The sequence below is a fragment of the Aythya marila genome, assembly GCF_965140915.1.
Source record: "Aythya marila genome assembly, chromosome: 4".
Classification (NCBI taxonomy): Eukaryota; Metazoa; Chordata; class Aves; order Anseriformes; family Anatidae; genus Aythya; species Aythya marila.
In genome coordinates, this window is record NC_139045.1 from 59,704,374 (window position 1) to 59,728,407 (window position 24,034).

At 33.0% G+C, this 24,034-nt stretch overlaps 1 protein-coding gene across 3 annotated transcripts in view; it reads right to left on the minus strand.

Annotated features, from left to right (window-relative positions):
* Nucleotides 1–24,034, minus strand: part of SLIT2 (slit guidance ligand 2) — a 277,555-nt gene that overhangs the window by 96,247 nt on the left and 157,274 nt on the right. For all 3 annotated transcript variants that reach the window (XM_082759741.1, XM_082759740.1, XM_082759742.1), the window contains 3 exons: nucleotides 14,221–14,292; nucleotides 4,419–4,490; nucleotides 264–335 (listed from right to left, as the gene is read on the minus strand). In XM_082759741.1, coding sequence (XP_082615867.1) covers nucleotides 264–335; nucleotides 4,419–4,490; nucleotides 14,221–14,292 — 216 coding nt within the window. The remainder of the gene's footprint in view (nucleotides 1–263; nucleotides 336–4,418; nucleotides 4,491–14,220; nucleotides 14,293–24,034) is intronic.

Here is a 24,034-nt window from a genome sequence, read left to right on the forward strand (position 1 = left end):
AAGAAATGGGGTGAAAATGATATAAATATTTCTAGATCTCCTGAGTTCAGATATTAGTCACTTGACAGTTTTACCTTTTAGGGTTTTTTGGCATACGCAAAGATCATGCTCACCAAACTCAATATTTTTTTTGACCGAGAGTATGCCATCTCCTCCTGAATATGCATTTATAGGCCACTGACAAAACTTGATTGAGGGGAAAATGGTATACTGAACACACTGGGTTGATAATGATGGCAGCCAGCTTCCACGGGACTACTTACAAAGTTCTGAGTTTGGGCATATGATTGAAACTTGCAACGGACAGCCGGGTGATGTTGTTATTGTTGAGAGTGCTGTGAAGTAAAGAAGAAGCATGTTAACATGTAACACTTGCATGTTACACTTATTTATGTTACACTGACTACACTTTTTTTTTTTTTTAACAAGGCATGGCTAATGAAGAACAAGGCGTACTGCTTTTAGGCATGGCTACTGGGGAAATAAGACCATGCTCTGAGGTCCGCTTTGGCTCCCTTTTCAATCCCTGTTAAAACATTGTGATTTGACCATTCCATTTACCCTAAGTAAACAGAGACCCCAGTAATCTATGATCAACTCAGAGGACAGAAACAGAGCTTCTGCCACTGTTAAGACTGGTAACATAAATACTGTTAAGAATGTTAAAGCCAAGACTGCCATCCTGATGTAAAGAAGAGTTCCAGAGTATTTTTGGAGAAAAGTCCTTGGTTTTAGGATTCTGGTCTCCCTTTCTAGCTTCTGAGAGTTCAAGATCTGCCTTTTTTTTTTTTTTTTTTTTTTTTCTCCATGAATCTTCTGAACTTTTCAGAACTGCAGTCAATTTTTATACAGAACAGTGTTGCTGCAGATGATCCAGAGCTGCATGAACAATAGGTGACCTTCTGCTATACAATGGAAGGAGGCGGGAACGTTAATTCTCTAACAGATAATTTACATTTTAGACAAGGTGCCCAGAACTTGAGACAAAAACCAGGAATAAATCTTAATCAATTGTTGGCTAGCACAGAACTGTCACACACAGTAAGTGTAGTTTGTAAAGATAATAGAACTGTATGAACAATCCTACAGTTAACTATTGTCTTTAGGCTGCAGATAAAATGCAAACAAGCTTGACTCCAGAACAAGGAAACAAGTGACAGAATTTACAGTTTCAGCTTAGAGATTACTCATTTGAATACAATGGAGAATGTGCTGTATGGTTGTAAACACAATTATGAGACTAATAAATAATAATTTGCACTACCCAAATCTTATTATTTTTTCCTTTTTAAAACAACAACTATTAAAAACAAACAGAACAGTGTGTAATTTGTGCATGTTCTGAGTAAATTTTAACTACTCTGTGATCCCCAAACACATAAAGGTAAACTCACAGCACACTGAACAGCATTAAACTATATGCTTCCATATTAACCAAGCAATTAATTGCTGGTGCAACGTGCTGCATTTTACCTTTGTGTGCTTACTCATTCAACAACCTAAATGTTTTCTTCACTATGCATAAGGCATCTCCCCTGTGTGCCCTCAGGACTACATAAACAAAGAGGAGATTAATCAATGGAAATAATAAATAAATAAATAAATAAATAAATAAATAAATAAATAGGGGGGGAGGGGGTCAAAATGGAATTAAAAAAAAAAAAAAAGGCCAAGTGGGAAGTGGGTATATCTGCAAAAGGTGTCTTAGTAAACAAATGACAGCCTAGTAAACAAATGACAGTAGACTTTTCCAGGATTTTCTTAGTGTCCACATGCTAAATGACAGCTCCAATACTTCTTTCTGCACGACTTCTTAAAAGGTTTTTAAATCATCCTTTTTTCAATTAAGGGAATGGAAACAAGTACATATTTCCATAGCTGTTAACTGTTTAAAGAATGTACATCTATAAAAGGTTTTAATTTTAAATTTCAGATATTTTGTGTTTGACTTGCTGTTGTGTATACAAGAGCTATTAATTTATCTTTTTGCAAGGCACAGAAAGACGTAAGAGTTGATGTAAGAGATACATAAGAAATTAAACCATTTTTATAGCTACTGTAATCCAAAATGCTTGATTTCATTGCAAATCTAAAATCAATAAAAAAAAAAAAAAAAAAAAAATTTGCTCCATACTTATATCTAAAACTGTTACACACTATTGCAAAAAGTGTGATGACAGAAAACATTTCTTGAATTTCTTAGATACTTTATTATTTTAATATGGCAATACAATATATTTTCTCATAGTCAATGTTTGGCTAAAATCAGTATGGCTGATTTTCTCTTATATAAAGAAAGAGCAAAAGGAAGAAAAAAAAAATAAGATTTCACAGAAACCTGCTAGCAAATTAACAAGTGGGCAGGTTTATATCTAAATTTGCTTCCATCTTTCCAAATTTCATGTTGATTTTGTATCTTTAACATTAATAGCCTCCAAGATTCTGCAGTTGTCTAACCAATTTATAAGACCTGTTACTTCGAAAAAATTTGAAAAAATTCAAATTGTAACTAAAGACTGTTTCACGCCAAGTAAGTTTAAAAATTACTTAAAAGCTTCGACATATACTTAGAGTTTGAAGTAATATACAAATTCTGTGCTTAGAATAATTAACTCCAAATGGAAACAAAATACATAGTCTTTATACTACTCATTGTGTATATATTGTGGTGTGATTTACATATCTTTAATGCTTTATTGGAAAAGAAATCATATTAGATGCATACTTTTCAGTAAATGTTCAAAATATCTCTTTAAAATTTATTTTCTAAACTGTCATTGCTTATCACACAACATAAGTCAGGATATACAACTTGTAGTTGTATATTTGAATACTAATAGTTAAGGTATATTCACAAAATTCTAACTACCTACTTTTTAAGCAGATGATTATTTTTATATAGTTCTGTTCCCTTTTGCATTCATTGAAATCAATGTGAATTTCCTACCATTAACTTCTACTGGCAAGGATGACCTTTTTAGACTACTAAAAATCGTGAGCTTTAAAAACTACAAATATTCAGTTATATACACACACATGCATACACATTTAACACTTCCAGATGTAAAGGCTCATATTAAAACACATGATAACCAGATTAAGTCACCACTGGAAAAAACATGAGATACAAAGATAAAAATCTCACAGAACATCAGATTTACTGATAGAAAAATAAAAATTTATCAAGTTCACCATTAGACAATACTGAACCTACAGTACATTATTTTATACCTTGAAGTTAACAATAGATTTATTTTCTATTGCTATACTGTAAAATAAATAAATAAATAAATAAATCAGCTGTCAGAACCATTCACTCATAAGTAAGATCAATTATTGCATATTAAAATAAAACTTTACTGCAGTAGGTCACACATTCTTAGTTTCTTGGAAATATTATTGGACACTATCAGTAACTAATCAGTAAAGGTTTTTTACTTCAGAATCTTACAAGAAAAAAAAGAAGCTTCCTCCCACCCCAAGGTGAGATTTACCAAGTGTGATTCAAACTAACATGAAGTAACTCACTGATTCACAAAGTCTTTCAGTTCCCTTAATAAAAAAAAAAAAAAAAAAAAAAAAAAAAGCACAGAAAAAAAACGTGACATTTTGACTGTCAGAGAAAATATTTCAGGAATGTGTGCTGTGTCTCATATTCCTTGGGAATGGAGACACTTTACTCTTTACAGTCACTATTTTCAGGTCAGGGGTCACTGATGATAATTTTGTTACCTTTAACCTCACTGAGGGCAACTTTAAAACAGTGAGAAAAAAGTATGCAAAAGAGTATTTTGTTGTATTCTGAGTAGAGAGTATTCTGCACCTACAAACCTTCAATGACATAAAATGATATTTTCTGTATATGTTTTATACACATACCCACAGGAATTAAAATCAAAATTTCTGTTTAATATGGACAGGCTAAACATCTCACCACAAAACAACAGTATTTTGCTAGGAAAGTGCCTCTTTGAAGACATCTAGATTGTCAGATACATTTAGTATATTGTTCCTTAAGTAGAGAGGCTAAAAGATCAAACTGATGTCAGACTGTACAACAAAGGCAATCCTGAAAACGTTCAGCACTTCTACAGTGATGTATCATTTACAAAAAGAATTGGATTCATTAATGCTTCCCTTCCTTTTTAATAAGAAATATATTCTTTTCTTACAGTATCTACATTATACCTTTTTTTTTAAAAAAAAATTTTAATTGTGTAGTATGGTTGTCTTGCAGAGTAAAGGAGCATCTCTGTCTCCCCAGATAATTTTACCATTTTATAGCACATTGCAGTAGATTATTTTAAAGACATCTTTTCACTAGACCTTTCTGACACCAGGCTGCAGCTCACAGATAAGCTTTTGCATTAGTACTCCCCAGATATCAAGCTCTTGCTAAAAGTCAGAGAAATACTTACAGCACTTCCAGGTCGCGTAGAGCCCTAAATGCCCCATCTTCAATACAGCTGATCTGGTTGTAATCCAGTTGCCTGTTAAACAGATTAGGAAGGTATTTGTAAAAGAGATGAGCACTGGCAGTGCTGTGTGTGAAGCAAGCCTCCTGAAGGGTCTGCATGGCCAGGCCACACTAGCTGAAATGCTCTTGCAAATACACTCGTATGCTTAAGACTGTCATACACCATGCCGGCCCGGATGCTGCCACAGAAATCTCTTTTTGTTCTGAACTGTCTGCGCAAAACAGCAGCTCCAGGAGAGCTCCAGTAAATAATAACTGCACCTTATATTAAATGCCAAAGGAATGCAATTTCATTACATCAAGAAAAGCTATCCATTAAAAGCTCTCAGCGTCATCTTGCTGAAACAATTTCATTAAGGTAAAGGACGGTAAATCACTTAATGTCACACGCATCCCCTCGGTGACCTAACAGAATCCATTTATCAGAGCAGCCCAGCTGCATGTTAATTCCCTGCGCCCTGGCAGGAGCGAGTGAGGGACCACTTTTAGGGGTGCATCTGCCCCAGATGGGAGGTGTGGGGCTGAGGGTGGGAGTTTACAATAATTGCCTTCTAGAATGTTTCCCAATGTAGAAATATTAGTGTTCAAGGTATTTACATACCCAGTTAGCTATATCCTTTAATTCTGCTCCAAATGAAACTAGCATTTCTGCTGGAAGCTTCAGTGTGTGATTTTCTGCATATTTTGTTTTCTCTGCAATTGTATGCAGATAAGATGTTGCCACAGAGCACTTGAATTCTGGACATAAAACTCAGCAATCCAACCCATACATTATTAATCTTTAAGTATTAAGTTATGAAAAATTTACATTCATTTCTCTGAAGAATACTATTACTTTTTCATTTCATAACATTGATACAGTACATATTGCACAATTTTAAAAAGTCTGCTGAAATTAACCACTGTGCAAATACAAAATCCCAATTTCCCTTGTTATAAGCTTCTTCTATAAATATTGCCTATAAATATAATTCCTATAAATATGCATTTTGAGGTACAACTTGCAAGGAAATACAATCTCACTTTAAACAACCAGATCTTCAAGCCCGACACTTGTCAGTATCAGATAAGATGTATGAGTAAATACGTGTGAACATTGCTAAGAAAATGAACAAAATACAAATGAACTCTGCCCTCTCTGTCTGCAATTATAGATTAGCTACCAGGGCTAATGAAGCTTTTACTAAAGCATTTTCTATGATTCTTCTGAATCTCTGATAACCTTTTACTTTATTAATAAATCATCACACCCACTGTTGAGTGTGAAGTACCAACTTTTATAAAGTTCTTATAGTTTCGTCCATATTTTTTATCTGAATTACTACTATGTAGGAATAAAACATTATCATAACTATAGTGGTGTCTGTGTTTCTTTGTACTGAAAGCTATACCGAAATGCAAACTATAATTTCCTGAATATGATCTTTAATCATTTTGGTGCAATGTTACAGCACCAGTGCTGCAGTGTTGGAATATTAAAGCCTACTTTCTCAGGCTCTTTTCATTTTTACTAATTAATTTCATTTAACAATTAAGTTAATAGCCTTTTTATTTTAAAGAGGTGAAATATATACACAGTACAGTTCTTTAACCTCTTGAACAATTTATCAAAGCTATTTAAATTAGTACAATGGCATGAAATGTTACCCTTGACACAATACAAAAGAGAAATTGTTTCCAGACAAATTGGAAAAATCTTTTAATGCCATCGAATTTGCCTAATGCAGTCTGCAGGTTAATCTGTAAAAGGGTGAGCTGTATGTTTGCCCATATCTTATTATCCTTAGCTGTCAATGTATAAATCAGTGCTGACACAGCTTCTTCTAAATCATCCATATTATACACAAAGGAAAATCTTTTAACAGTAGAGTAAGCACTTGAGCAAATCTTGTCCTACACAAACTGAAAGGCAGATTTCTTCCACTGGACTGGCAGCAGTTGTGGTGCACCTGGAAACCTTTGGACGTCTTCCTTTAGTGAATCACCATTGCCATTATCTTAGCGAATGGTGAGTTGTTTTCATTTAAATTTTCTTACCAGAAAGATTACTTTGTTTACACTGAATTGGTTTAGGTTTGGGGGGAAGGGAGTTTTATGGATGAGGGAGGACAAATATTTCCTGTGTTTCTAAATTATCATTGAAAAATACTACTTTTTTCATGTTTTAGATGGTCTTCCACCATGATACATACATAAAAAAAAAATACTATGAACAATTGGCATAACATTTTTTTTAAGCTATGAAAGGTAGCTTTGACTTTGAAGTGTGTATGGCTTGAATAGTAACTTATGGTATCTGTTAAGGTAAAGATATATACTGCATATATAACGCAAACAAAATGTTAGACAAATGTTAGACAAATGTTAGACATAATCAGTGTATCATTAATGTATAATTTCTCTCTAATGGACATACTGAAGCAGTCTGAATATTTGGGGTAAGGCTGTCTCCTGAGAGCAAAATGCATGAGCACTGTGGCTTCAGACATAAGCAAGAGAGCAAAAAAGCACATGTCTCAAATTTAAATGTTTTATCATTTATTTTTTTTAGCATGATGACTTTCAAAACCATATATTAAAATAACGCTATGTGCTAATAAAAAGCTTTTCTCTCCACTAAGTTATTGACTATACAAATAATACTAACTTAATTTTAGAGCATGTTTTTTGGTTTTCATTTTTTTTTTCCATGAGAATTTATTTTGTTCTTTACACATGATTGAAATGCCCTGAAAAACAGAAGCTGACCAGACATGGACCAGCACATATATCCATGGCCCATCCTCATCCTACCCCACTCCCCAGTATCTCTTCATGTTTTTTTTCCCCCACCATCTCTACAATGGGTCTTTTCTATGTGGAACCACTTCCTCTCTTCAAAAAGTTGCTCTGTTCCTCTACTTTTCTCCCTCCAACTTTCCACATAGTAGCTAATTATGTTGGGCAATGTGGTTCCTGGAAAGCTCATAAAATGCCAAGCAACAGCTGCTATACTCAAAATATTTCAGATGTCACAGAGAATTAATTATTTTTTGCACCTTCAGCATTACCCAGGTAGTTCATATACTTACTACCTACTGCTATTTAAAATGTTACTGTTCGTGGGTAGCGAAGACCATTCAACTGATAAGAAAATGTGAAAATGTGTTTCTTAAAATATTGTTTACTTATTAGTTTTGCTGATACATCTTGCCTTTCTTTTTTCTGTATTTTTTTTTTTTTAATTTTTAGCATATGTTGTCTACCAGATGACAAATAAATAATGATAATTAAAAAAAAACCTTATGTCACAAGAAGAGTATTTCATAACTAACAGAATACGTAGCATACATTTGAAAACTTCTATTCTCATACAGAAAAAAAATAATTAATTTGTATCTGACTGACAGAGAAAACATTTTTTCCTCATTCATAGAGGCTGAGTTAAAAGTTACAACAGTTTCAATCTATGTCTACTTTACTCTCCTGCTCTTCAGCACTTGAGGACACACTGTGGTCCAACGCAAGAAAGGCACCATGCAGATTTAGCTTCTTTTTTTGCTCACAAATAATTATATTCTACTAATGGATCAACTTAATGGTAAACATTTTTAAGAAGTCATCAGCAAGAGTCAGAAACTTTTCTAGATCCCTGCTGTGTCTTCCTCAACAGTAAACATTTAGAAAAAGTTTCTAGTTGTAGCACACTGTATGCTGTACTTCATATATATATATATATATGAAAAAAAAATATATAATATATATAATATATATATATTTTTTTTTTTCCTTGGGAAAAGAACAGAGTGCAGAATATTTATCATTGCAATAGAATTTTTGGAAACAGTCACTATTTTAATTTTGCCCTGTATTTTTTACAACAAAACTGGGTTATGCTTTCCTATTTCTCAATTCCCCTCTCTATTTCACTTTCAAGAGGGATCAATAATTTCAGAGGCATTAGCTGAGAAAGATGTAACATAATTGTGCAAAAATCTATTCTAAGTCTTTAATCAAACTTCAGAAAACTGTTTGTACCCTGTGTTTGTTTATTTCTATTATTCTTTTGTTCAGAGGTAAAGTATTTTTATTTACATGCACTTGCTAATGTAGTTTGTTTTGTTCTATCCTAATACGTCTTGTAAAACATTTTGAATGCATAATATTCTAATACACATTATATACCAAATATATACTTTTTCTTTTAACCCAAAATTAATAAGCAAAGCTTACAAAAAACAAACAAAAAACTCTAAATTAGGCATACATACTGAATAAACTATAAGAAAAAGAAGAAAAGATTTATAGATCCATCCTCTCAAAATTAGTGAGCACTTCATTTATCTAAATCCACAAGTATTCTCCAGGAAGAAAATTAAAAATAAAATAATAACGATAAAAAGAAGAAATAGGAGACTTGTGTGAAAAGAAGCAAAACCACATAATGAAACATCTGTAATTAACGTAATGCAAAGATATTATGACATAAGTATGACTTCACAGAAATTATTTAATTTAGCCAGTTAGACGGCAAACAGCCTCTAACCTGGGGGAGCAAATAGGTACCTATTCTAGTGTGGAACACAGGGTAAGCACATATCGCATGAAAGTTGTTAGAACGGTTTATTTAAATAATAATTATAGAATCTTTACTTGTAGAGCCATTTCTAGTTAGTTACTCTACAAAAAAAAAAAAAAAAAAAAAAAAAAAAAAAAAGCATGAATATGTTTAGTAAAGCAAAGGCAGTCTTGCTTTCCAAAGTAGTGGAGATGTGTAAAGGCCTAAAGGCTCCCGAGAGTTCAGTCAAGTTCTGTGTATATCTTAGAAGGTCAATAGAAGCATAAACTAATTTTCTCCAAGATTTAAATCCTCAAACAGAATTTGCATTATTCTCAGGTTTGTTTTATTCACTTATGTACTGTTATACAAATAAATACCAATTTTGGATAGATTTTTAAATTTTATCTACTTCATACTTTTCATTGGTGTTTCAAGTGCCAGAAAGAAAAGAAAAAGAAAGTTTTCAATATGCTTTCAGAGAATTCTGATTTGAAACTCATCTTCAAAGCCTGATTTAAAAACACAATTAACAGTGTGTAAGTGATTTGTTTGTGACTAAAAGGAAACATTTTTCTGCAGGCTAATTTTTAGGTAAGTAGTCTTAATAATAGCATTTGGCTCCTGTATTGAAATGGTCTTTTATTGAAACAGCCAGAAAAAAAACATTTTTGCCTCAAGATTATAAATTCTCTGATCTATTTAGCAACAACAGTTTTAGGCATCACTGGAAAAGTTTACCTATGCTTTCTGTTAGTCCTGCAGAGAATTTTTTTGACTTTACCAAAAATCTTAAATATGCACGGAATATATTAATACCCAGTGAAAATTCTTCTTGATGTGTACCTGAAATATGGGTAGCTGTACAGACAAGTATTTGAATTAAGTTTATGACTAGTAGTAGGGGTGAGAAATATGTCAATTCTAAATTATTATAGCGTTTGGATTAGCACTTGTGCAGATGAGCAGACATACACTTTCAGTTGCAGTGGAATTTTGTGCATAATCTAAGAAGAAACCAGTAAGAGAACACTTTCAGCAGGACTCTCAGCAGGCTTTCAACTGTTAATAAAATTGAACTTCAAGAAGTCTAGTCATTGCCAGCCAAGATAATTACAAAATTCAGTTAATGCCTTTAGTGACAAGGCTAACTTTACATATTTTACAATAGGCCCAAAAAGGCCTTGGAGAAACAGCAAGTATCATAATATTATTGAAGATTTTGGACAAAGATGTCGCCTCAAAGATGAGGTGACAGCTATAGGATTCAACAGCATCCCTATGATCTACCACCATCATTACCTACATCATGACTGTCCGCTTCCCCTTACTTTTCTGACCCAGGAGCCACTGTCCCCATAAGCTCTTTCTTTATGTTCTGTTACAGGGGGTAGAAGAACACAGTCCCTCTTTAGCAGCCTTTGCTGGAACAAAAATTCTCAAGAGGACACAACTGTCCCCAGTTGCTGGAAAAAAAATGGAACCAAATGGACACAAAGACACTGAAAAACAGAGTAGTCTAAGATGAGACAAGACTAGGACAAGAAAAACAGGACACAATATACTGGCATGGAGATATGATCAAAGTGTTGCCTGTTCTTGGTATTATTTTGACATCGCATATATTTACTATCACAATTCTGCCATAAGTACTGTATCACCATCATCATTAATGTGTATATTAAAAACATGTATTTAATTTCTAATTTATATGATAACTTCAACATATTAAAACAAACAAAGAAACAAACACAGAAGGTTTCGCTGCATTCTCTGAAGTGGAAAACCTAACTTCCTGATGCAAATTTCTCTCCCAGAAGAAGCACCACGTCAGGAGCAGCTTTTTGAATTATACTTTTAGAATTTGAACAATCAATACTGGATACTGTGTTTTTAGTCAGAGAAAACTGTAGAAGCTAAGATTCCCTCATTTATTGGCATGTTTTTTGAAGAACTTGACTCATTAGCAACAATGGTGCTGCAGCTGCGAGAGTGAAGTCAGGGTGATGAGGGAAGTGATCCTTCCTATCTGTTTCTCATTTAGGAGATCACACATGATTACTGTGTCTGGTCTCAGCTTCAGCCTCCCTAGCAGAAGATGGACACTGGGTGAGTCTGACCAGGGCCATCAAGGTGATGTCTGAGGAGAGTCTGCAAGAGCTGTACCTGTTCAGCCTTAAGAAGAAAGGGAAAACGCAAGGTGAAGGAGGATGGGATCTTATAGCCTATAAGTGCCTAATGGGAGGGCACAGTTAGTATGTTTGTGGGGACTGACTTTATTGTTCTTGCTGTTCTTAACTATGATGGTGGGGCATGTCACTGGGGCTGTAATTCCTCAGAATGCCTTTCTCTATTTGTTTATCTTCTACAGAATCTATCCTGTAAATATTAAGATGCCCGTAAAAGAAATATATCCACGTTTCATGGGAACTGGGCAGCTTCTTCTAAGAATCATCAAGAGGAATCTAGAATGAACATATTAGCAGGAAATCAAAAGATTCTAGTGGTATCATCAACTTTAAAAGGAATCAATTTCCTTCAGATGATCTGAGTTAACATCTAATTCCTTTTGTCCTGTGAAGACTAGGACAACATTCTTTGGCAACCACAGAATCTTTCCCACAATGTTCCAACAAGGGGGGAAATATTTAGGGGAAGTGAAAGAAAGCTGAATGTCCATTTAGCAAAATAAAATATATAACCACTTCAATTTCTGTGAGCTTTAACTGTCTTTGAAATTGCTTACTAGAATTAATGTTTGGTTTGTTTATCATGCATTGCGTTAAAAAAAAAAAAAAAAAAGCCCCTTCAATTTATATCCTAATTAATCTAATGTTAGACAAAGCAAAACTTGAGTTTACAGTGTTCTAATGCAGGTTTCTTTGCTCCTTTTATTTCCATCTCTCTTCCACAAGCTTAGTTAATATCTTTAACAGTATGCTTAACTACTAGGCAATTACAGAAGAAACAGTGAAATTAGAACAAATAATGAATTCTGTTTATGACAGTTCTCAGTAATATAGATATGTAGTTTCAGGACTTTAGTATAATCATTCCATAGATGCTACGTTATTTCTTTTCATGGTTTTCTTTGTTTGCAAAGTGATGCTTTCTACATCCATCACTCATCTATTGTCTCCTTACTTTTCTTGGACAATGAAATAAAAAAGTACAATTCTTACAATCACCGTTCTCTAAGTATAATATAAAAGCTTAGGCTAGGGTTCACATCTCTCTTTGTCTTGACTAAGCTTGTGGAAATGCACAAATACCATTCATTTTCTGAATACGTGACCTAGTTACACAAATGATGTGCTAGACTCCATGTGGCTCACCCCAGGAACTCATGTTTCATTCTGATACACCTATACCTCACACAATATAAGGTGTATGACCAAAAATGTAGAGGGATGTGTTTCTTAGAGGTTTCAACTGATCATAAGTATTTCAGATTATATGTTTGTTTGTTTATTTATTTATTTATTTTCTGGGATCACCAATAAGGGATATTCCTGCTGTCACAAAACTATAAACTATATGCCACATATCAGATTTGGACTTTGTAGCAATACTACAGCCTTTATGTGAGTTTTGTTTGAATTCTCTTCCAAAACAGAAAGGCTTTAAAGAGCAGATCTACTGTTTTATGCACATTTTAGACATAATTCAGTTTCCTTACCATGAAAATATACACCAAGATATAAATACTATCTTAGCTAAAGGTTAGCATCCCAACTCATTTTCTGACTGGAGCTATCTCACTATATATAAGTATACTTATTATATTCTAAAATACTGCCTTGCCATGAGAAAATTCTCAATGATGCTTTTATTTTTACTACCAAAGTTTCTTTCTTTAGCTGTATCAATTTTCAAATATAACAGAACATACACAAAAAAGCAGGCTTCTCCTTGTAGCCAATCCTCTCTTAACCCATGAATAATGCTGGCACCAGTTCTGAGTAGAAACTCGTAAAACATCATTTAAATAAAGTAACAAAACTACTTTGAACTGTGCTTACATGTTTTTAAGCATATTTGAACATAACAGATTTTCCAGTGAGATGGGGTAGGACTTTATTGTAGGGAAAGACAGTATCACAAATGTGTTTAAATTAAAAAACAAAAATACAACATATTTTTGTAGTTGTATTATAATATCTTATTAATTAAACATATTATCTTGTAGTTGTATTATATTATGGAGCACTACATTTTCAAAGTTTAACTACAAAAGTTAATCTTTCTCTAACCCTGATAACTGCTATTGGCATAAAATTATTTTAAAGGAAATTACATGAAAACCTCATTAATGGCTTAATACTTCCCTATTTTTATTGATGTCACATAGGACAGCCAGCATATTTTTTCACAGCTGCATCACATTGGGAACTCCACAGTCTTTCTTTAATCCAGTAGAATGTGTGTCCTCTGTTTTTGTTGGTTGCTTACAAGTGATGAGCCCCATCTTACAGTTGCAGTTATAGCTTCTGGATGGATGACCTTAGGTTTCCTACTATGGAAGTTAATCACAGTCACCAGGTCATTCAGCTCATTCAGTCCACTAAACTGACTCACTACTCTAAACACAAAGTCAAAAAGTCACTGCTTTCTTTTTTCTTGAAACTCTTGAAACATGTTTTCTCATTTGGAAGCCCTGAGAATTCAGAACTTGCCCATGAACTTCAGGGTCAGTATCTCCAGGAAAGCTAGAATCTAGCTTTCAGAAAACAGTTACTTTGCCACAAAAGAAAACTGTGGAAGAAAAGTAATTACACAAGTAATAATAATAATAATAGAGAATAAAACTAGATAATAGCTTGATTTTTCTTTCTCTTATCCAAGTGAACAAAAGGCAACTCCTAGACCAGGACATTTTTTTTTTTCTAGGTGAAACATTGAAATGTTTAAACTAACCATCTTTCATATTCATATATGAACTTCAGGTTAGGTTAAACAAATACTTACAATGCCTAGTTGTATTCAACTCAATTTCAATGTTTAAATTTTCATATTGGGTAATTTTAGTATGCTTAAGATGCATTAAAACATTTTGCCAACACAAGTGATATCTGTTGGTTTTACACAGAGATTCCTTAAGCAGCTATAAAAGTATTTAGTAAAAAGATATCTGATAGAACAAAAGGACACTGTATTGACAAAGCATTATAAACAGAATGCATATGAGAAGGAGGAAAATACTTACAGATTTTTTATGTCTACTGCTCCACGGAATGCCTTCCTTGGTATAGCTTGAATCTGATTTTCACTAAGATCACTAACAAAAAAAAAAAAAAAAATGAAACTTAAAATCTGTCATATATATTTTTTCTGCATGTAACAACAGCAACAAAAAGTAGGAAAATAATTTTAGCCATTACAGTTCAATCAATGTTTCTGATGAAGCTTATTTTATTACTTTAACTGATTTGAAATTGAAGAAAAAGCAGCAGCAGTAATACTCAAATTAGTTTATCCTTGTTGTACTAGATGGCTTCCTTACAAAGCAACAATGAATATGCCAAAGAAAAAGTAGAAGCATTATATGATTTAACAATGAAGGCCAAACTGATTTCATTTTTAACTGATTGATTTCAATTTTCAACCCATTTCAAACACATGACATGAAGTGTCCAATGTTCAGTTTTATGCATGGAAAAAACCATGCAAAAATAAGTAGCAGTAAGCTGTTGAGAAACAACAGCTATCAAACTGTTTAAATGTTTCAGATAAATATATTTTAGAATTTTGTTTCAAAATGCCAAGAACCATATATTTTAAAAATCATCTAGCAGCAGACAGAGAAGCACCATTGATGCTCTCTCAACCCTACCCCCAAAACAAACAAAAAAACCTGCAACCAGCTTTATCAGGCTATCTGAAACTAGTATCTTTTCCAAAATGTTTTATTAAAATTCTTATTCATTTTTTTCATCAGTATATATATATCATTATATATATATGTATCATTATATATGTTAAATATATATCATTATATATATATCATTATATATATGTATATAACTGATATATATATAATGATAACTGATATATATATCAGTATATATAAATATATACACACACAACCCTTTTTCCAAATTTTAGAAATATTTTTGTCTTTACCAGTTCCATATTAGAAACAATCTACAAAACTGAAGTAAAAAAACAAAACAAAACAAACAAAAAAAAAAGGAGAAAAAAGAAAAAAAGTAGAATTCAGGGCTTTTCACTTATGGTACAAGCGCTTATACCCCGTTAAGAGTAGTTCAGTGCAACAGGATATGATCAATAGATTAAAGTAGCTATATAAATTACTATATAAATCATTGCTATATAAATTCATATAGCATTGTATATAGTTTTGGAGGCCTTCAGATATGTGTGTATCTATGGAAAATATGGAGAACACAAGAAATTAGATGAAGAGGCTTGCTTGAGTATCTGAATAGAATTATGAAACAAATCTGATGCACATAGGCCATGTCTGCACTAGGATTTTAAGTCATTTTAAGATCATTTTTCTTGTGGCTGGCTAGATTTCATTTTGCTAAAATCAAAGCAGGAGCTTCATTCCACAAGCACACCAAGTACTCCAAGTCACAATCTAAATGCACTCCAGTCCCTAACAGTAATGTTTTTCAATGTCTTGTTTTCTAGAGACAACTTTTAGATGACCTTTTCTAAGAGAGCTTTTAGGAGAAACATTGCAAAACAGTGCATAGAAATAAGATATGTAGCTGAGCTGACATGATCAAGAAGGAATCATTAGTTAATTATACAGTCATGCTTTTAACATATTCTTTCCCTAAAATGTAATCTAGAATGAGCTCAGATTTCTAGTTATTAGGAATCACTCCTGGAGATCTCTTTCAGATTTATGAACTTAAAAAATAGTTTGAGGACTTTATAAAAACCCACACTGCCTGACTTTAGTAAAATTTATGTAACATAATCCTTTTGAAAATAATTCTACCTACACCGACAGCAATTTCATTTTATCCAAGTCATTGTCAGTTTTATTTACTAAATCTTTCATACCTTCAGCAATACTGTATACTGTACTGCAATACCTTGCAAAGTATATTTAAAACTAGACCAGATTTAGCTATTATTAACAGTGTGTGAAAAACAAGAGAATCTGTGAGCTGTGATTTAATTTTCAAGCCACCTAAGTAAGCTTGAAATAGGATATGACTGCATTTGCTCTGACAATAAATTCAGTAGCAATGAGTGAAAGAGCAGCCTTCAGCATTTATGGTAACATGATTTAACAACCTACTTCCTTCAAAAAATTCTATTACAAATATAAACAGCAAATATCTATATTTACACTTCTCTTTAATTAACCAATACATTTTACCAATATAGAAATTGTGTATAAAGTGGTTAACAATACAGATTTTTATCATGATCGATGATTACTTTATAATACAGATATATGTACATATCTATGTAAACCACTGCCATACTCATAAATATATACTGCAGGAGGTAACGGGTAATGATGCATTACACTTTTTATGAGAGTTAATAGATTATGATACATTCACCATTTTTTAGAATTAAAAAGTAGAAGATGAGCAAAATTGAGACAATACATAAACTATTGTAAAAAACTAATAAAAATATAAATGGTCAGAATCTTTCTTTCTTTGGCTAAATACAAATCTTAGAGCAAGTGCAAGGACTTAAAAAGTAACAGGTATTAACAACCCAGGTTCCTTGATAACCCATACACTGAGATGTGTGTATATACACACGTGTACGCACATGTGAAAGAGCCAGCTGGATCCATGCAGTCAGCATTATTTACATGTAGCACAGGCTCATGCAGACTAAAGTACAGTGTTCTCTGCTAATTTTAGCACATCTGAAATATAAACTACTTCATTGCAAAGGTTCTCTAACTTTCTGTAAGAGGCACTGTTTAAAGCATCCCTCTAAATGCGGATAGCTAAGTAAGGTTGGCAAAAGTCTTTTCCAGGATTTTTTTTTTTTTTTTTTTGCAATGCATCTGCTGGGTTGTGAAGTATTCTCATAATTGTTTAAGTAACAGAAGTTACTAAATCATTTTTTCATTGCAAAATTCTACCTCTCTTTTAAAGAAAATACAATTTTCAACATAAAATCTATACCTATTTGTAATAGGTAAGCTTTCAGTAATTATTTATTGATTGCTTCAAGTTTTCATCTGCTCATTCTAAAGAGGTTTCCTTATAAAAACCTTGAGTTAAACAAACATTTAACTTTTTATTCTTGCATAAACTACACCTACACTTCACACTGCAGACCAAGGACTCAGTAACCAGTTACTGTTTATTTATTTATTTATTTATGATGTTTTAACTCATTCCACTGTAATTCTTAGATTCTCACAAAACAAAACAAAACAAAAGCCACAAGCAGCACGAAGTGGGAATGGGGAAAAAAAATATTTTGTAGATAAAGCCAGACAGCTTTGCAGGTCATTCTGTTACAATGACATTCATACATTCTGTTACAGTTACATTGCAGCCTATGTTTTGCAATAAAAGTGCAAACCTCCTCCTTTTCAGCCTGCTGGGCATTATTTTCCTGCACTAACAACTGTGTTAACTCCCTTCATTTCTCATTTCAAAAAGAGACAGCATTTGATTATGTCTGTACACTCAGTATCATTTATGATGATACTGAGTAATACTGACACTTGGTAACCCTAAAATAAAATGGGCTCTATGAATTTAAACAAAATTTAAGCCATTGAAGAACAGAGCATCCTGCTTTTACAAGAACAAATCTGTTTTTCTGAGAGGCATGAACCTGTCTTCATATTTGAACCCAACAATCTGACCAAGATACTGTCATTAGAAGAAATTATTCTTTGTAATTACAACAGTCCAAGACTTCACACAGAAAAAAAATAGTGTATCTGTGGAATAGCAGAATTGATTCAAAATATATCATATAAAACTAGAGTGAAAAAGCCAAGAATATCCTACAGAGTTTTTGAAAGAAAGCACAACGACATAACACATTTTATCAAATTCATCTTAACACAGATCCTAGTTGTCCTATGGGCCTCTTTCAATTAATTGTTCTTAACTCTGTTAAGTCACTTCTAGAAAGATACATTCCAAATTATTAAGTCTGAAGTGGAGCATTTTAGCCATTGACCCTTTCAGAAAATTACTGAGTGCAACTTCGAGGGCTTCCATCACGTCATCTGCTGGCTTGCGTGGAGCCCTCCATCACCCAGCCTTCAATGTGCTGCCCTGCTCACATATGAGCAAAAAAGTTTTCAGGGCCAGAACAGTTATATATAACTTCAGTATCTTTTAGTGTGGAATGTCCTTAAAGATTGCTCTCAGGCTAGTTTCATGAAGCCAAAAGGTGACAAAGAGGTCTGAACTTTTGCCCGGCTGTATTGATTCTCCAAAAAGCTTGCTTACATTTTTGTTTTTATGCACAGAAGGTCAGGTGTATATTTCTAAGTCAGATACTAAATATGTTGCACCTAAATGAAATTACTAAAATAATTTACTTAAATAAAAAAATAAATAAAACCCAAGTGATAAAAGCACATACACATGCAATAGTGTCTCTGAGATCAGTAACGAAGGAAGCTCTGGGATTATTACACTTACAGAAAATATAATTCCCTTTTAAATCACACATACCTCAGCTTTTAAACCTGTTTCCAAAGATTAAGGATTTCAATCTGATATTTGCAATGGTGCAACAGTAGAACTTGACTAATTTGAAATTATGCCAGATAATTAAATAATTATGCCAAATCTCTCTTTTTCAAAATCTGATGAAATACAAAAAAATAAAATAAAATCAAAAATTAAAATGATAATAATAATAATAAACTTATTACCTCCAGCTTCCACAAAAAGCAAAAAAAAAAAAAATAAATAAATAAAAAAAATCAGCTTCATTTTATGTATTAGGTTAATTTTTTAATTATTATTATTTTTTTCCTGTGGAATACATTAGTAAACACGATACATAATGCTTTGATGAAATAGCAAAAAGACCTTGTAAAAACCTAGTTACTACTGAATCCTTTCTAAGAAACAGGATGGAAATAATATATTTCTATTTATTATATTTACTGGTTAGTAGGTAGAAGTATATCAGGGGAAAAAAAAATAGAATCCTGTTAACATTTGAAATTTGTAACAATATAACATTGGTATGAATGTCACATACACATGAATCTCTTCTCACAGAAAAACCAGAAAAGTTATATATGCTATTGTTTCTTTATCTGAGGATAAAGCCCTCAGATAACCTGATATTAATGAGCCTGATAGAGTACTTCAGCTCTTAAAAAATGCAGACAGTACTGCATTGCAGCTATTTTATTACTCACCATGTATAGTTCCCAGTTGAATATCCCATTCAACCTTAAAAGGAATGCTAAATTTTTAATCATATAAATTGAAACACCATGTATAATATCTATATCACGCACTGTGAAGGTATCACTGTTTTCTTATGTGGCTAAAACCATTGTTCGTTCTAAAACAATAAATCTTTTCAAGATGGCAAACCTGCTTGTAAATTTAATTACTTGTAATTTTATTTTCCTCTACGGTTTAACCTCCCTCAGTGTCTGACCAGGGATATCATAAATCTATACTGCCATTCTCTACTTTGTAAAAATACTGAGTACTGGGAATGAGTAATGTGTCTTGATTTTTTAAAGGAAAAGGCAGAAACACTGAGTCAAACCAAGTATTGAATACTTATCAGTTTATTTATGTTGGTTCATAAAAACAGTTCAAAAGGTCAGATCATTCCATGATCAAGGACCTGAATAATTATTTAACTACTTCTGAAACAAATAAAGTAAGCCTTGCTTAGTACTCCTCTCTTACTGGAAAAGAATATTTTCAACAATAGCTAATTACGTTCTGCATGAAACTCCACACAGGGCAGCAAACAGTCTCACATAATAAGACTACAGAGAAAAGAAAGAGCAAAGAATGAACAGACTGAGAATTTCTGTAAATTATTTAACTGAAAATCAAATATATGAGTTTGGATGTGGAGACTTTCACTTGGAATACAAAGATCGTGGAAAAACAAACAAACAAACATGCATTTTAGCAGACATTTAACAGCTTTTCTTATGAACATAACTGTCAATTTTTTTTCAGTTTACCCTGAAATAAAACTAAGTAACTGAACAACTCATTTATGAATATCAAATGATTCATTCAATTTCAGTTGCTTTTACTGTGATTTGCTTCTTCCAGCTTATGATCCAGTGTCCCCACAATATTTTTCTGTCTGTGTATACCTTAAAAAGTACAGAGATTTAGGTGGGGAAAAAACATATACTACTTGTTCATTAAGCAATTCTTTTCAAACAGAGCACATGAAACATATCAACATAGGATGCTCACTGATGAGCACCATTAAGATGATCATTAAGATATCTATAAGGCCTTGGCATGGCCTGAGACACTTTTCCAGCAACAGTGTCCTTAATGGGGCATCCCATCTAAAATATCTAATATACTCCAGGGCTAGGCCCAGGTTTGCACAAACCCCTATTTATTCCCCTGGTTTTGATGTTAAGGAAAGAAGTAATCAGCCTCACTGGGAGGCACCAGAAGGAAAACCTAAGCTCCTGAAGGAAAGCAATAACATACTATGACATGACAGCAGAGTAGAAGTGAGCCACAGCCACATGTTCCAATTTTGTCTTGAGAAATGGATGGAGAAATTATTTTATATTATCATTAAACTTTGAAAAAACTCTCACATCCAAAATAACTTTATTTTGAGGACCTTGAGAGAATGCTGACAACAGCCTGCATTTGCAAAAGCTACTGTAGCAGTGGGTTTTTTACAATGTGAAGAGGACAGACTGAAAAGGCAAGGTAATTTTTCTTCTGTTTTGCTGGATCTCTGATTTGGATTTCACTCCTAAAATGTCAAACAGTTTTCTGTTTTCTAAATTTGAAATATAAATATGTATTTCTCTTCCATATTAGATGGCTTGTGCTATGATGGAAAACTTTTGATCAGATTTTCTCTTCACCCCTCTTATGAACCTTCATTTATTGTCACACTATCAGGAAAACTGTATTCCTCAACTGCAAGGTTTCAGCATGACCAGAAGTTTAATCTAAGACCTTTTCTGAATGCTACAGAGGCATGCTTCAGCAACCTCCAGTTTTAGTGTACTAGGAAGCTTAAAAATTATTTTCAGAACTTCATAGAGGAAATCAAACCAATCAAATCAAACAAATCTTCAGCAATAGAGATGCTGCTGAAGTATTACTTTATGGTCTAAATGCAGGGAAAGCATCATGTAGAGACAGTTCCTCTATAAGTAAAATCTCAGGTGAACTGAACCTACTAAAGCCTGTTTGGAATTCAAATTTCCATGATGGTAGAAATATACCACAGCATAGCATGAGCTTACTAAACAAACATGAATGTTTTAATCTCTAACTCAACACTTTTTATCTCACATTCAGCAAATATATTACTATACCAAAACAAGTAAGTACATTTCCTATCAGCCAAATGAGGCTTATCCCTTTAATTGTTACAATACTGATGTATGTTAGGCTTTATAGAGTTACAGTATTACAAATTGCAGTACTGCATCATTTATTTATGAAGATAATTTTATACCTAAATGGGTTCTCGTGTCCTTCTATCAAGGCCTGGCTTTTTGGCAGGTCTACAAATCAATTAAGACAAACAAAATAAAGAAATGTTTAAAAATTATATGCTTAACAATTCAGTCTAATATCTTGCTGTTAAAAAAAAAAAAAAAAAAAATACCAAAAACCTGCTGCAGCATTTTTGGCCATGAAATAAACAACTTAGTCTCATATTTATTATTTTTGTTTCTACTCCTCAGTAAAGCATCCAGTGCAGCTATTCCTCTTGATAATTATGATACAAAAGGAGTCCAATACTATCAGCAGTAGCCAATATGTATCTAGGTGAATATTTATCTCCTTGTGATGACCAGAAACCTGAATTATAAATTCTAGCATTAGTCCTGTAAATCATTACCTCTAGTCATATAATTTCCACCTGCTTCCCAAATGAGAAATGATATTTCAGATCTGAGAAAGGTACTATTAACCTTCTTTTACAGATGGTGAAGCCAATGTAGTATGTTATCAGTAGCAGTATGCATCAGTGCTATGCTGAGGAGCACAAAGCAGATGAGAAGAATTTAGATGACAGAACTGCAGGTTCTCTCTGCATTGTGTACTAATTTGCATTTGCTATGTAGACTCCCCAGAGACCCAGATGCTGTAAACAGTAGACACAATCTATTCCCACGCTAAAGCAGGATCACTCCCTATGCCACAGTGTGCTACATTGTCCAGCTGAATATTTCATATTGCTCAACGTAGGGCAATCACCACTGTAATATGGGCAGAATGATTTGAGTCACTGCAGTTCTCATGGTAAGGAACAAGACTTCCTCGTTTCTAAGAATATTCAGATTAGGTTTCCCTGCTCACTTTGATCTCTCGTTTTTTAATGATATCACTGAAGTTCCTTTAATTCTTAATGCTTCAGGGTTTTTTAACATCTGTTATCCATTTATAAATCTATAATTAAATTAAAAAGTGCTTATTGTAGCTATTTGTATGCTATCATTTGTATTCCTTATGCAGCAGATATTTTTATCTGTTTTATCTACATATTTATTTAGAGCATTGATACAAGTCATTTATGCATACAGCATAGAATATATACAACAAAAGGAAACAACAACAACAAAAACTAATGAGCTACACTAGAAGTACTGATAGCCTGCTAACTCCAGTTTATAAGTACCTTCAACCTTAAGTTTTAGGACAAGTCATCAAAAATGGATTTGAGAAACAGGCTGACTCCACATACCTATCCAATACAATATGATATTGACTTGTTTATAATTTTGCATATTACTAATTGGTAATTTCCCCAGAATAGCACAGAGTCCATGTACCAGGCCTCCCTACTATTTAATAGGATCATATTTTGGGTTTAGAAAAAATGAAAGCCTCCTCTTGCAGTCTTGGCATGGATGTTAATCTATAGGCCACAGAATCAATTCTACTCTACAGTGTCTCCAAAAGTGCACTTAAATCAATCTGTATATTCTGGTACCATTTGAAAATAATTGCTCAAGGAGATTCGCTATTTATTCTTTATTGTGCTAGAGTGTCCTAGTGTGACAAAAGCTTATTGTAAAATAAAATAGGAGTATTAGGACCACACATGTATTTCACTGGAGTCTTAGAAAATGATTTTTGAAAAGGCAAGTAGTCTTTATTAGTCTGCTCCACTAAATTAATATATAATTCTCTTTGTTTAGGACTTTAAAAAATAGAAATAATTACATGTTTTAGCTCTTAAAGAGGAACAGACCACCCACAATTTCCAAGAGCGAGCATTGTAATGGTACTTCAAATTTGGCTTCAGTATAACCCTTTTGATAACCCTTTTTTGAAAGAAAAACTTGAAGCCCTTTAAGAACACCCCCACCAAAAAAAAAAAATAAAAAAAAAAAAAAAAAAGAGAGAAAGAAAAAAAGAGAGAGAGACAGAGAGAGAAACTCACTGATTCTTTATCTCCCATAAGCTCTCAAATTGGTCAAGCTGAAGAAAGGTACTAAGCCACAACTACTGATTGCCTCTTGTCCTGAATTTCTGTCAGTCCAGTTCCCCTACTGATGCCTGATACAGCAGCATAGCTGTGAAGTGTGAGGGATCCTACAGCCCTACCTGGAGTCTGCATAGTGAGAGGCGACTTTTATATGGAAGTTTATCTTGCATTTAACATCTCAAAAATTACAATTCAGTCCAGCCAATAACTTCTAAAGCACATATATGTTTTGTTCCTGCATATTTTCCTCCTTTTTACTTACCCAGGTTGTAATTAAACATAAAATAAAAACTTATATTAACTCTTATGTGCTATTATCTAAGGCCACAAAAGACATTTTGTAAGACATTTCTTTGTAAGGAAAGAGTGAAGATTCTGCTATTTTAATTCCACCAGTC